A 15,832-nucleotide genomic window follows, 5' to 3' on the forward strand; every position below is an offset into this window, starting at 1 on the left:
ACCTGAATAAAGACATGTCAGTCAAGCAGGTCTGAGGAAGAGAATTCCAAATATAAGAGGAAGCTTTGAGACAGATAAAAATTCTTTGTGCTCTGAAAAGACAATGGAGGCCGGTGTTGCTAGAAAATTGTATGAGAGGGGTAATTCACAGAGACAAATGTTGGTAAGGCAGACAGGGCTCATATACTAAAAGCTTGTAAGTGTGCTAATGATAGAGGCGTATGATTAAGGCATTTTCATAATCTTACGTTTTAGAGAGATCACTTGGGCTGCTTAGTGATGGATGGACTTTGGTGCATTTAAGACGGAAGGCTTTTTTTGGTAATTCAAAAAAATTATAATCATTAAGACATATAGATAAAGGCTTTTGCAGTATAAATGGTAGGACATTCAGATATATTTTGGAAGGGATGCTAACTCGATCTTTTGGTAGGTGGGATATAAGACATGAAGGAAAAACTGGTCAGGCTATTTTCTGAAATAACAAGAGCTTATAGAGGGTATGAAGAGGATTTGAGGAGAGAAGATATGTCTCCTTAGGCCATATTAAATTTCAAATTCTTATGAGCTCTTGAAATGGTAATGAGAAGTAACAATTAGATACATTGGTTTACAGCCCAGTGATGAGGAGGATCCCAAAGACAAATTTGGAGTCATAAAATTAAACAACGGGACAGTTTAAGATGTCTAAAAAGAGAGTGTAGGCAGAGAAGTAATGAGAATTTACATTTTGTGCAATATGGACAATGGAGAACATGAAAAATTTTTTGCTACAGAACACTTATAAATGGGGCATACACAGGGCTCACATCTTTTAAATGAAGAGCTGGGCTTACAGGCAAGTAAAGGAAATCCTCAGGGGTCAATGCATTGAAAGTAATTGAACAACTGCAGGCTGAATTCCCAGCTGATATTTGGCTGCCCTGAAAATATGGGTGGAAGAATAGCCTTGTTGAACTTGGTAAACAAGGGAATTAAATTTTAGTGGCTTCAAATAATAGGTCATGGACCATGGATTGTGCAAGTGAAAGAGTTGGATAAAGTAAGGGCACTTAAGTGAACAGAAAAAAAATCTACCCATGAGCAAAGGCTGAAGCAAGAAAGTATCTGTCTACGTCTGGGACCTGGGTGAAAGAAAAGCAAGTGAGAACATTCCCAGTCTGGCCTCTTTTCACAATGGTTTGATGTTTTAATTTACACCATCGAAGTGTTTTTAGAAGGCCCTAACGAAGAAATTATCATAGAAAAGTTATCCTGCTCTGCTCAAATAGTCTCTGGAGGAATAAACCCTAGACTGAGGCCATACAAGATTCTCACACAAAAAGTAAGGCTTTTAAAAATGAACTTACAAAATTATAAAGCACATAAGGAAAATTCCAGCATGAATTGGAATTATCAGAAACAATGATAACATTCTTATTTTATCAGCAAAAACTTCAAATAAAGAATTAAATAGAATTCAGATTGTACAATTATGAGATTTATTCTATCTAAGTTTTAAATAGTTAACGGGAACAAAACAAACTAATAGAACACTATCCAAAAAGTGCAGGCAGTTGAAAAAGAATCCGCCAAAACTTGTAAAAATTAAAACTGGATTCATTTCTACTGAAGATTCTATTAATTGAATAGTAGAAAGAGCTGGGGGAAGTTCATTAGTGTACCTAAAAATAGAACCCAGAATACAGCACAGAGAGAAAAAGAGAGAAAATCTGGAAGAAATATTTAAGTTGTGGAAGATAGAATGAGAAATAAAGGAAAGAATGGGGAAAGCAGTATTCAAAAAGATAATGGCAGATGATCTATAATTTTTAGAACATAGATTTTCAGCTTCAAACAGCAGCATAAATCCCACACAACATAAACTCAGAAATAAAACTTTAATTTATTTAAACCATAGTTTACTCAAATTGGAAGGAGAAATTAAAGGCATGGCATGCTTTTGTCAAACAAATATATTCTATAGGGAGAGCATCTGCATCCTTCCTCTTTAGATTCCAAGGGATAAATAATACTTTTTGTTCAAGACCAAGGTGTCCATCTGTGCTGTTGGTCTCAACCTCTTCTGCCCTGTTCAAGACATAGTTTTAGTCGTATCACTTCCATTTTTGACATCTTTATTCACTATCTTTTTTCCTTTCTTATCTTTTTAGCCTATAGACATCATTAATCCTCTTCCAATATAAAATGAAAGGTTTGCTTTCATCCTATTTGTCCTTTTAGCAAATCACTCAATAGTTCCCTTTTACTCTTATTAAAAATTACACATAGCAATATTTGCTAGATTATTAGAAATATTTCCTTCACTATTAATCATTTATTGACATAAAGCAGTCCAGCTTCTTAAATCCCATGCTACCAAAATTTGTCTTACTTAAGTGTAAAAAAAGACCTTTCTTCCTGAATCCATGAGGTCATTTTTCAGTCTTGTGGTAGGCCGGTTTTTTTTCTCTCTTTCTTTCTACATGTTACCCAAGCATTTGTGTCTATGCCCTCTTTGATGCTATCCCTTTTTGAGATTCAGGATGCCATTCTCTTGATTCTTCCGGTTCTTCCTTTAACTCTGTGAAGCTGTTCCTTTCAGGAATCCTAGAACAGCTGATATATCTCTGCTGTCCCTGATTAGTTTAGGGTACTAATCTCAGCCCATTTATACCCTTGCTCCATCTCCTGTCCCAGAAATTTTGCCTGGTCCCCTTATTTTAACAGGTACTGTACATTTTTTGACTCTTTAATCTCACTCAACATTCTCTAGCTCTACCAACAGTATCATTTGGAGTATCTACTCTCTTCCCTAACTTACATCCTGCACTGTTATCCACCAAGTTACCTATTTTGGACATCCTTCTATATCCCTCTCTCCTGGCTCACTCCAGCATCTTACCAACTTCTTTAAATATCTCTCCAATGGGTACTTTTCTTTTTCTCTATTTCAATTATGAATAAAATAAACCAGGCCCTTGTTGTCTCATGATGGGAACACTATTTTCTTTCAGCAGCTTATAAACATTTCATAGGCTCCCTACCAGCTATTGGATAAAGTCCATACTTCCAGACTGATAGACTGGACACTGTAAACTGTCACCTGCCCAACTTCAAACTCATCTCTTATTATTCCTTCCGTGATCTTAGTCTGTTTTGTGTTACTATAACAGAATACCTGAAGCTGGGTAATTTATAAAGAAAAGAGTTTTATCGAGTTCATGATTCTGCAGGCTGGGAAGTTCAAAGGCATGACCCCATCCTGGCTAGGGCTTTCGTGCTGCATCAGAACATGCTGGAGAAGGTCAAAGGGGAAGCGAACAGGTAAAAAGACACAAAACTTGAGAGGCATCCTGGTTTTATAACAACCCACTCTCATGGGAACTAATTAATTCCCATAAAAACTAATCCAATCTCACCAAAGTAAGAGCTCACTATAGCAACAACAGCACCAAGCCATTCATGAGAGATTTGCTGTCATGATTGAAACTCTTCCTGCTAGGCCCCACCCCATAACACTGTCACATTGGGGATCAAATGTTGACATGGGTTTTAACAGTGACAAACAAACTATCTCCAAACCCTAGCAATCCTTATATTCTAGCCTATTAAAATACTTATGCATCTGAACTCATATTGTTTTCAGCTTCAGTTTGGTCTCCAATATTCTTCTGATAGGAATTTACTTTTTCTTCCTCCTCCTTCCACCTGCTCCTCCTCTTCCTTCTCTTCCTCTTCTTCTTCAGCGTGTTTTTAAATCTGATTAATTGACCCTTCATACAATAGCTCAGACATTAACTATTCCCAGAAGCTTGTCTTACTGGTAACTTACCTTCCCTTGTCTACAAACCAAAACAGTGTAAAGTGCCTCTTCCATTTTTGTGCTTATTATTGCACTGGAATCTGTTTTTTGTTTCCTTTTTCCTTCATGAGTGTATGAACTTCTTTCCATTTATCTTCATGTCTCAGTCACCTAGCACAGCTGTTGACATATAATCAATGCTCAATAAGTATCCATTTAACTAACTTTCCTTGGTTCCATACTTCCCTTTTAGCACTTTCCACACTATATACAGTTACTGCCGGTTTGCTTATTTGTTGCTTACTGTCTGGCCTGAGCTGCTTACTTGCCTTCATTGTATGTATCTGCATGTGTGTGTGTGTGTGTGTGTGTGTGTGTGTGTGTGTGTATGTGTGTATGTGTGTGCGTTTCTCAATAGGTGTTGAATAAATGACATAATGAATGAATGTTAGCTAAATATAAAAGTTTATTCTTAGTTCTTCCTTTGCTTCAGTATCTCTGTCCTCCTATTCTCTGTGCTATATATTCTGATGTCACATCCACTTGTATCTCTTTCTGTTCCAAAGCAAGACTAATGATTATTTTCTTATATTTTTTCCCTCTCATTGTGTGTCATCTCACTAAAGCAGAGAACACTATAAAGAGTCATGCAGTCTTTATATACTATTTTAATTAACAAAAACTGTTTGTTGAATCATTTGTGTTATTCAGTGCAGGTAAGCAGTATGTATATATTACCCTCAATTTATTTAATCTTGATTACAACTTTGATGATAGGTATTATTAAATTAATCTTACAGATAAGGAAATTGAGTATGAAACCATCCTCCCCAATTACATAAGGAGCAATCAGGATTTGAATAAAGGTCTACTTAACTCCAACATTTATGTTCTTTCCACTTAGCAACACAGCCTCTTCTCTTTCGTTAGGTAAGTCTTGATTCTTATTTCTGACATGTTACAGAAGATTTTGGACACAAAACCTACTTCAGAAAAATCGAAAGCTTATAGTTTAATTCTCCATCTCTACATTTGACTATATCCATTGTTTATCTCAGAAAGCTCTGTTCTTCTTACTGTCTCCTGTATTTGTTATCTTTTTTAACTCTACCATTTATCTGAATCACCTTCCCCTTAGTCCCAGTTTCTCTTTTTCCTTAAGTCCAAACATAATTTAATGGTTAAAAAGCAAATTACTGATTTCATAAGTCTACTGAATATTCCCATGAAACATCCTCAAATTGGAACTGTTATGTACACTAAGATTCCACTAGAAAACTATCTCAACATTTGATGTCATTTCCAGACTTTTACACTATTTAAATAAATTACATAATTACTGCAATATATGACATACTGTTCATATATAGTTTACCTTCAGAATGCCAGCATTAAAACACAGATGCCGTATTTGTTAACAGACTTTGTACAGTTATCCTATACATATAAATATTTACTAGACCTTTTTGTGACAACGATGATTATATGATTGTTTACCTTGCAGAAGCCGTTTATAATTTGATAATTTTGTCTTTCAAACCAATGAGCATCCATTAGAAATAGACCCTTTACATTTGGGACATTTGACTTGAGCAAACAATTTTACTTGATTGCTTATTCACATGATAGGCAGGGTTCAAAAACCTAAGTCAAGGAAAATGAGCTTGTATAAAATGATTTGAAATTGATTAACTTAGATTTAGTGTGCTTGAAATTAACTGTGTGGTATGAATTTCTATATAGTCATTTTCTTACCTTCAAGCTCTGTAAAATATTCTAAATATCTATTTCTAGTGTTCAACTGTATCTTAAGCAAGACAATGCCATTGTAACTGCAGTGAGCCAAAGATGGGGTTGGTAATTGAGGGAAATGAGCAAAGAAGCTATTGAACAATATAGAGATATATTGGCATATTTTATGAAGTTTGTTTTTTAAGAAGTAACAGTGTGGTGATTTATTTGTAGAGATAGCAATTCGAGTATTACTGAAGTTGTTAAATAGCCTGGAATACCTAGAATGATTCCACAGGGTACTGTGTTTTTCATACCCATTTAGCTATGTCTTACCAGTCTATTAATTTGAGTTGCTTCACAAAAGTGTCAAATTCTTCTTTTTCCAGCATTGCACAACAAACTTTTGAATCAATGTTTTAAATGATTTGACTTTTGGTTTTTAATTTTTTTCAGATGTTAAAAAAGTATACAAATAATGCATTAAAATGATATATACATCATCTAAAATTAACTACTCACCCACATGTTAGCCGATTTTAGACTTTTTTTTCCAAGAGTTAAATACTAAAAATAAATTATACTTTCTATTCCTACTTTCTACCTCTGCAGAGGCATTGAAATGTGAATTTGGGTAATACAGTCCATGCAAGAACTTACACTTTCAATCCATTAGCTTTCTCATTTTCAACGATCTTTTCTCCCATCCTACACCAACCACCATCTCTTATAGTTTTACTCTGTTTTTGTCATTTCCAAGAATTGAGTTATTTCCTGGTCTCAATTTTAAGTATCCGCTCTCAGATAACCAACACCTCTTTTTCTAACTTACTCTACCAGCACCCTCACTCCAACAAATATTTGACGCTATGATGACCAATCTATCATCCTTACTACATTTATATATCCCACCTTATTGTCCTTCTTTCCCTTCTTATGGAACCTAGTTACATTGGATCAAAATAAGCACATATTTCAATAACATTCAAGACTGTGTTTTTATGACTTGAAAAGCCCTATCCCTAACTAAACCAGCAGCTTTCTTCATTGAACTTTTCCTAGCAGCTGAATGTGGCTAAAATAAAACACAAGTGTGCTAAGTAGCCTCACAGGGTGGATCTTGGTTTGGTGGGCCCTAGAGGTTATAGTATATGGGGGCAGCAGATAAAAGAAAACAATATTATGAATACAAAATGCCCACAGTCACTTGAATACCACTTGACAGAGGAGACCTTATATTAGAAAGAGAGAATGATCTTCATCAGTTTTGATTAAAATATCTTGTTTCTACAAACTTTATAAAAACATATGGCCATGTGAAAACACTGCTAGGGAGACACTCAAAGGACTTTGTAAGGGGCTGGGGCCAATTAGAGGCCCTCATGTTTAAGCTTATTAGCAGCACAATAAATTTACTTCTGAGTAGAACTTAAATTCTTTGACCATAAATCTCAAGTGATATTCAGCACCACCAAGAAATTTCTAGACAATTCCACTTTTCTGATGACTATTTTATATCTTCTCCATCTCTTGACTCCTAATACCCATATTATCCTCATTTTAAACTAATCATCCTTTTCATAGGGAGTATAGATATAATGAATGAGAATTATCTCAATCTCTTACCAGCTTACTGGTACACAATACGAGTGTCTCCTTTTTCCCATGAATCATTATTCATCTTTAGCAGCACATGAGCTTTGCATAATATTGCTCATTTTATAAAGTATGAAAACACAAAATAAACCTTAGTCCTGTAACTCATCTCTGTCTTTCTATTTTTTTTTTGTAGCAAAACTTTAAAAAATAAACACGTCTATTTCTGTGAACTCACAGTTAATTCTCTATTGAATCCACTCAACCAGGCTTTTCTCAGTGTCATATTCTGGATCCAATGTCAATTTTTCTCCTTAATTTGAAAGGTTTTTTTTGTTTTCTTATTCAGTTTTGCTTGGTAGGACATCTGATGACATTTTGGATATAATTTCTTTGTAAATAATTTGTCTTTTCTCTCTGGGAACTTTAGAATTTTCTCTTCTTATTTAAGAGTTCTGAAATTTCACAATTTTGTTTGTAGCTATGTGTGTGTGTAATTTTTTCAGCTTAGCACTAAGTAAGACTTTTCAATTTGATGATCCTTGTTGGGTTTTGGTACTGAAACTTTTCGGGTATAGTTTTGCTATATACACCTGCTATCTATCTATCCTATTTCCTGTCCTATGATGTTCCGATAGGAGTCTGATAGTTGATTTGTGAATTGCTTCTTATAATTCTGCGTTTTTTATTACATATTTTGAGACTACTCAGAGGCATTGAAGTAAACAAATATTTCATTTCTTGTTGAATTGTTTTCTTTTATTATCTACTTTTACCTTGTTGCTTATTCATGATTTTCTAATTAAATTATATTTTGTGATTCTACTGTTGCTGCAATAATGTTTATTTTCAAATTTTTGGTTTAGTCCCCAGTCTTTATTTTTTAGGCAGCAATGGATCTTATTTTTTAAACATAATCTGATGATATTAGTAGGTGTACTTTAGACATGTGTATTATGATAAGCCTAATTAGTGACACTAGTTTTAAAACATGTTTAGATAATTATAGACATTTTAAATTAATCTGGAATTATTAAGTTTTTCTATTATCCTCCTGAGCATTACACATATTTTTGCAAAAAATAAATTACTATTGAACATCTTTACACTTGTCCTATTTTTTAAATAGTTATCTGGTGCCTTAGTTTCACTTTTAAATAATAATTTTTCACAATCAATACATGTATTTGCTGACATTTCTCATTCATTTTTGTTTTTATATCTTCCTGTTTATCCTTTTTGTTCCCTTCCAGTGGCTAAAATGATTCTTTAATAGTTATTTTAATAAAGAGAGAGCCAAATCATGAGTGAACTCCCATTCACAATTGCTTCAAAGAGAATAAAATACCTAGGAATCCAACTTACAAGGGATGTGAAGGACTCTTCAAGGAGAACTACAAACCACTGCTCAATGAAATAAAAGAGGACACAAACAAATGGAAGAACATTCCATGCTCATGGATAGGAAGAATCAATATCATGAAAATGGCCATACTGCCCAAGGTAATTTATAGATTCAATGCCATCCCCATCAAGCTACCAATGGCTTTCTTCACAGAATTGGAAAAAAACTACTTTAAAGTTCATATGGAACCAAAAAAGAGCCCACATTGCCAAGTCAATCCTAAGCCAAAAGAACAAAGCTGGAGGCATCACACTACCTGACTTCAAACTATACTACAAGGCTACAGTAACCAAAACAGCATGGTACTGGTACCAAAACAGAGATATAGACCAATGAAACAGAGCAGAGCCCTCAGAAATAATACCACACATCTACAACCATCTGATCTTTGACAAACCTGACAAAAACAAGAAATGGGAAAAGGATTCCCTATTTAGTAAATGGTGCTAGGAAAACTGGCTAGCCATAGGTAGAAAGCTGAAACTGGATCCCTTCCTTACAGCTTATACAAAAATTAATTCAAGATGGATTAATGACTTAAATGTTAGACCTAAAACCATAAAAACCCTAGAAGAAAACCTAGGCAATATCATTCAGGACATAGGCATGGGCAAGGACTTCATGTCTAAAACACCAAAAGCAACGGCAACAAAAGCCAAAATAGACAACTGGGATGTAATTAAACTAAAGAGCTTCTGCACAGCAAAAGAAACTACCATCAGAGTGAACAGGCAACCTACAGAATGGGAGAAAATTTTTGCGATCTACTTATCTGACAAAGGGCTAATATCCAGAATCTACAAAGAACTCAAACAAATTTACAAGAAAAAAACAACCCCATCAACAAGTGCAGCCAACAGACACATGAAAAAATGCTCATCATCACTGGCCATCAGAGAAATGCAAATCAAAACCACAGTGTGATACCATCTCACACCAGTTAGAATGTCAATCATTAAAAAGTCAGGAAACAACAGGTGCTGGAGAGGATGTGGAGAAAGAGGAACACTTTTACACTGTTGGTGGGACTGTAAACTAGTTCAACCATTGTGGAAGACAGTGTGGTGATTCCTCAAGGATCTAGAACTAGAAATATCATTTGACCCAGCCATCCCATTACTGGGTATATACCCAAAGGATTATAAATCATGCTGCTATAAAGACACATGCGCACGTATGTTTATTGCAGCACTATTCACAATAGCAAAGACTTGGAACCAACCCAAATGTCCATCAATGATAGATTGGATTAAGAAAATGTGGCACATATACACCATGGAATACTATGCAGCCATAAAAAATGATGAGTTCATGTACTTTATAGGGACATGGATGAACTGGAAACCATCATTCTCAGCAAACTATTGCAAAGACAGAAAACCAAACACTGCATGTTCTCACTCATAGGTGGGAATTGAACAATGAGAACACTTGACACAGGAAGGGGAACATCACACACCGGGGCCTGTTATCGGGTGGGTGAGTGGGGAGGGATAGCATTAAGAGATATACCTAATGTAAATGATGAGTTAATGAGTGCAGCACACCAGCATGGCACATGTATACATATGTAACAAACCTGCATATTGTGCACATGTACCCTAGAAGTTAAAGTATAAAAAACAAAAATAAAAAAATAAAGGCTTTTTGGTAAATTTTCTTAAGCTACGTCAATTTAGCTCATCAATCTTGAATAATAATTTGGCAATGTATGGAACTATAGCTTCACATTTATTTTTGCTTAGATTTGAAGATAATAATTTTCTTTTGGCATTTATTGCATCACTTTGTATGTCCTTAGTAAGTATCTTTAATATTCTACTGTTTTATCATAATATCTTTAGCTATAGATTTTTTATTTTTATAATGTTCAGTGCTCACAACTAATTTTGTTATCTGGTCTGTGGTCCTATTTTTTTCTCAAGTCTAGAAAGTTCTCACATTTTTAAACTAATCTTCTTCATAGGGAGTATAGAAAATTTCTCTAGTCTTTACACAACATATCTTATTGTTCCTTCTGCAAATCAAATGGAATGTCGCTTAACACATACTCAAACACACACCACACGTTCATCCCACTCCATTTAATGCATGGACTGTGTTTTCCACAAAACAAGTACATGTGTAAACATGCACAACATATATACACATACATATACAAAGATTAACACACATACACGTATGTACACAGTAAACACAAAAAGTATACACAAACACAAATATGCATGTGCACACAAACATAAGTACACATAGACTCAAAAGTATACATATACTATGTATAGACACAAACGTGTCACACATATATAGTGTGTGCTTGCACACACACACACACCCCATATTTTTTGTGCTATTTGAGTAAATACCTTAGTACTTCATTCCTACCTATTAATACAGAACTCTCTTTGACTCTTCTCAGTTTGGAGTTTTTTGGTTCTATTTCAAAACTATTTTAATTATTTCTGTCCATATTTCTTTTCATTATTCCTTAAAATTTGTTGTCTTCCCCATCTATCTATTTTTGTCTAATTTCTGCCGTGTGTCAAAATTTCTTTTCCTTTTACAAAATTAGTGATTTCTTTACTTAGATCTTTGAGCATTTTAAATATACTTATTTTAAGTTCTTTTTCAGAATGTTTCATAAAATCAGTATCACCTAAAATGCTTTGGGTTCACACTCTGATTGCTAGGTCTTTGGAAACAAGATATTTCTTAATATGTTTTGGTGTCTTTTTTGAGGCCTCCTATTCTAAATAAGCAGGTCTCTTTTCTTTCTCTGTCTCTGTCTCTCTGTCTCTCTCTCTCTCTCACACACACACGCACACACGTAACACACTCACATACATACACATACACCCCTCTCTCTCATACACACATATCTTCTTGTTTATCTCTTTCCAATTGAAATTATGTCATTGCTTCTACCTCACCCTACTTGGTCCCAATTAACCAATCTTTAAATTCTTCCATTTATGGTCGTCTTTTCTGATTCCCAGTGATCATACAAAGGTGATATTGGGGATAACATTGTTGCAATTACTGATTCAATAGGCAGCATGGTTGAGTTATTGGTCTCAGGATCTGTTCTCCTCAATGCCTTTGCTCCTTGCTCTCTATGTATCTTTAGCCTCAGTAAGTGAATGATCCTTTCACATCAAGCACAGCTCATGCAAAGCCCTGCCATGAGTCAGTGAACCTTGCACTGGTCGCTCATCTGGTACAACACCTTCAGCTAGTTTTATGCTTCTTCTCCTCTACTTATGCTTTGATTTTCGACCCCATTTCTATTCTACCTTGTTTGTGAGCCTAGCTATGTCTCCTGTTTGCCTTGAATGTATGTTTATTCTTATTTCTACATCATTCTTTCATCCTATTTTGGAATAGGTGAAAATGAAGGATCAATGCAGCTCATCATCAGCTGATTTGGCCACACTAATTCAATCTTCTCTGTGTTCTGTTAAGTGAAAGCTAATCAAGTGTATTCACCCCAACCTCTTGAGCAGTGCTACTTGAATGAAGTGTGGTCTGCAACCAAGTGTCATCAACCTAGGAGCTATTCTCAGACCTCCTGCATCTACTGAACCACATTATGGGAGTGAAGCCTGGAAATCTGTGACTTTCAAAGCTCTCCCTGTGATTTTTGTGTATATACAAGGTTTAGATATTGCTCTCTCTATATATCTGTATATATCTATAGTTTGCTTTCTGGTTGCATGTTAGAATCACATGGGGTGCTTAAAAATAGTGACGCTGGAGCTTTACCCCAGATTGGTTGTATATTATTATAAGCCTACTAATCCATCCAGAATTTTTAGAAGCACAAAGTTTTATTAAATGCTTTGCAGATTATTATAATGTGGAGTTAGTGTTGAGAACCATTGCTTTATTCAAGTGGTTCTCAACAGGGATGATTTTGTACCTTTAGGAGATTTTTGGCAGTGGCTGGAGATATTTTTGGCTGCTACAACTGAGACAGTGCTGCTGGCATCTAGTGGGAGATGCTGCAAAATATCTTACAATGCACAGGACATCCCACCTACAAAAAGAATTGTGCCACCACAAATGTTAATAATATTGAAGTTGAGAAACTTTGCTCTTGTATATGCTTTGGTTTTTGTTTAGGCTTTTCCATTGAACATATTCTCTAGTAAAAACACCTTTATGGAAGTCACAAATTGAAATGGAAAGGAGTATAGAAGGGATTTTGAATGTTCAAAAAGCCAAGCACCCGATTCCCCAAGCCTTTCTTATTGATGCTCTTATGCTTCTGAAATTGGAAAGAGCCTGACAACTAGGGGTAACCATCAGAAGCAGCAGAATAAATGGAGTCCTAGGACACATGTTCTGTCTTCAAGTTTTAGCTAATTATCCAGCAATTTTGTATTTTTGACAACATAAAATATGATCTTATTCTTTTTTACTATTATTAAATATGTTTGTCTCACTACTCAATAATATTAATTTTTGCTTTACTTTTACAGTGTAAGGAAAAAATCAAAATATGAATCTGAAATAAAATCTTTGACAATAATGAAGTTAAAGAATGATAAACATCTCAAGAACATCTATAAGGAGGCTTATCGCGTCGGTACTCTTTTCCACCTAACCAAACACAAGACAGATGAAATGGAAGATAAAATAGCAGAAGTGAGAAGAAAGTTCAAGGTTGTGTATCTTTGTATTCCTCTTACTCACGATGAAAAAAAAGAGTAATTTGCCTGAATTGTATCGATTTCATCTTGATAATTAGATTTTAATTTAAGGATTAACAGTCTTTTCAAAAACTCACTTCTTATAAATGAGAAGAAAACCACCTCTCTCCAAAGGCTCAGCTTGAACAGAAGAGGATGAGGGCTCAAGGTAGTTAATCCACAATTGTTTCTACTTTTTGCTATTATCAACCATAAACTACTTGGAGCACCAGGAGTGTGGTGCTCAGTTCATCTTTATCATGTATATCTAACCCATAATAATGTCTGCCTGTAGTAGGAAGAAGGGATTCTGAGAGGTGTTCGTCTACCTTATGTAATGTGAGAATAGAAAGTACCTCTAGTAGGCCTGTGAGTTGTTGAATTCTAGAGTACCTGGAAATTTGTAGACTACATTTCTGCAGAAATAATTGCTCACATGCTTCAAACCCACTACTAAGTGAGAGATGTATTGGATAGCAGCTCTCTGCCATTTGTGGTAGAGGCTTTGTATTAGTCCATTCTCACACTGCTATGAAGAAATACCTGAGACTTAGTAATTTATAAAGAAAAGAGGTTTAATTGACTCAGTTCTGCATGGCTTGGGAGGCCTCAGTAAACTTACAATTACGGCAGAAGGCACCTCTTCACAGGGTGGCAGGAATGAGAGCCAAGCAAATGGGGAAGCCCCTTATAAAACCATCAAATCACGTGAGAACTTACTCACTATCATGAGAATAGCATGGGGGAACTGCCTCATGATTCAATTATCTCCACCTGGTCCCGCCCTTGACATGTGGGGATTATTACAATTCAAGGTGTGATTTGGGTATGGACACAAAGCCAAACCATATCAGACTTGCAAAGTCCACCCCACTTTACTGCACCTGCAGGGCCACTTCAACAGGCTGCTTTCATCCATCTTACACACAAACATGTCTCCTGTCTTTGCTATTTTCTTATTAAAGACTTACGAGCAAAAAAAATACCTAGAAAATATACAGTCTGTACACCATTTCCAACATCTGTTGCTAGCATTATCGTCAATGAATACTTTCCTTTGTGATATCTGAATTTCGGATGTGTAAATGTTTCTGTACTGAAAGATTAGGGTGTTTTTCCCACATTGAATCCAGCTGTTCAAATGATCTATGTCTCTTCTGATGGGTGTTGAATGGGTTAATCGTATCTTCTATGAGATAGTAAGCAAAGTAAACATGCATAGAAGAAATTAAAATGCAAAGCATACGATTCTATGGTTTAGCATATACAATAATATTGTAGATGTTTATAATTTTTTAAATAATATCAATATATTTCTATATATTGGTCAGTTAATGTTTTTTCTTTGAGGATATCAATGAAGATATCATCATCCACTTACTTGGCCACTTAACTGTGTATTTTAATTTTTCTAATTGACTCGAAACCTTCGTCATCTTTCACATATTTTCCCCGTGGCTGTCACAAACTACATTTAATTCTTCGAACATATTGCTTCATTTATTTGAGGTACTCACTTATGAAAGAGATGTTGCACTGGATTATTTATTTTTCTAAATTTTTTTGATACCATAAAATAGAACTTATAGCTTCAATGCAAGTTTGATGTGACTCTACTGTAATTGCTTTGCCAACCCAAAATAGAGTGCCCCCTTTTCTGTTATTTTTAATTTTATTTTTTTAAATTGACATATAATAATTGTAGATATTTATTGGGTACATAGTGATATTGACATACATGTAGAATATAGTGATCAGATTAGGGTAATTAACATATCCATCATCTCAAACATTTATCATTTCTTTGTGTTGGAAATATTCAATATCATCTTTCTAGCTATTTGAAAATGTGTATTATTCTTAACCGTAGTGATCCTACAGTGGTATGGAACATAAGAACTTATTCCTTCTATCTAGCCATCATTTAGTATCCTTTAAAAAATCTCTGTCTCCTACTTCCTCCAACCCACCCCACTTTTCAGTATTCTCTGTTCTACTTTTTAGTTTTGTGAGATCAATTTTGGTTAGTTTTCACATATGAATGAGATTATGTAGTATTTAACTTTCTATTCCTGAATTACTTCACTTAACATAATGTCCTCCAGTTCCATCCATGTTTCTGCAAATGATAGGATTTCATTCTTTCTTATGGCTGAATAATATTCCATTGTGTATATATACCACTTTTTGTTATCCATTTATCTATTGTTGGACACCTAATTTGATTCCACATCTTGGCTATTGTGAATAGTGCCACAAAAAAAACATGGGGATACAGATGTCTCTTCAATATATGAATTTCCTTTGGATAAATAAACAATAGTGGGATTGCAAGATGATACAGTACTCCTATTTGTAGATTTTTGAGGAACCTCTGTCCTGCTGTCCGTAGTGTCTGTACTAATTTTAATTCCCACCAACAGCATATGAATTCTCTTTTTTCCACATCTCACCAGCATTTGTTATTTTTTCATATTTTTATACTATCCATCCTAACTGGAGTTTGATGATACAGTTGTGGTTTTGATTTGCATTAGTAATGTTGAACTTTTTTTCTTGTATTTGTCAGCAATTTGTATGTTTTTTTGAAAAATATCTGTTCAGATCATTTGCCCATTTTTAAATCAG

General features: G+C 34.8%; 1 protein-coding gene across 2 annotated transcripts in view; it reads left to right on the forward strand.

The window, feature by feature from the left end:
• CCDC178 (coiled-coil domain containing 178) overlaps positions 1-15,832 on the forward strand; it is a 506,700-nt gene that overhangs the window by 179,605 nt on the left and 311,263 nt on the right. For both annotated transcript variants that reach the window (XM_012506252.2, XM_030810102.1), the window contains exon 15: positions 12,995-13,178. In XM_012506252.2, coding sequence (XP_012361706.1) covers positions 12,995-13,178 — 184 coding nt within the window. The remainder of the gene's footprint in view (positions 1-12,994; positions 13,179-15,832) is intronic.

The sequence above is a fragment of the Nomascus leucogenys genome, chromosome 4 (assembly GCF_006542625.1).
Source record: "Nomascus leucogenys isolate Asia chromosome 4, Asia_NLE_v1, whole genome shotgun sequence".
NCBI classification, from domain to species: domain Eukaryota; kingdom Metazoa; phylum Chordata; class Mammalia; order Primates; family Hylobatidae; genus Nomascus; species Nomascus leucogenys.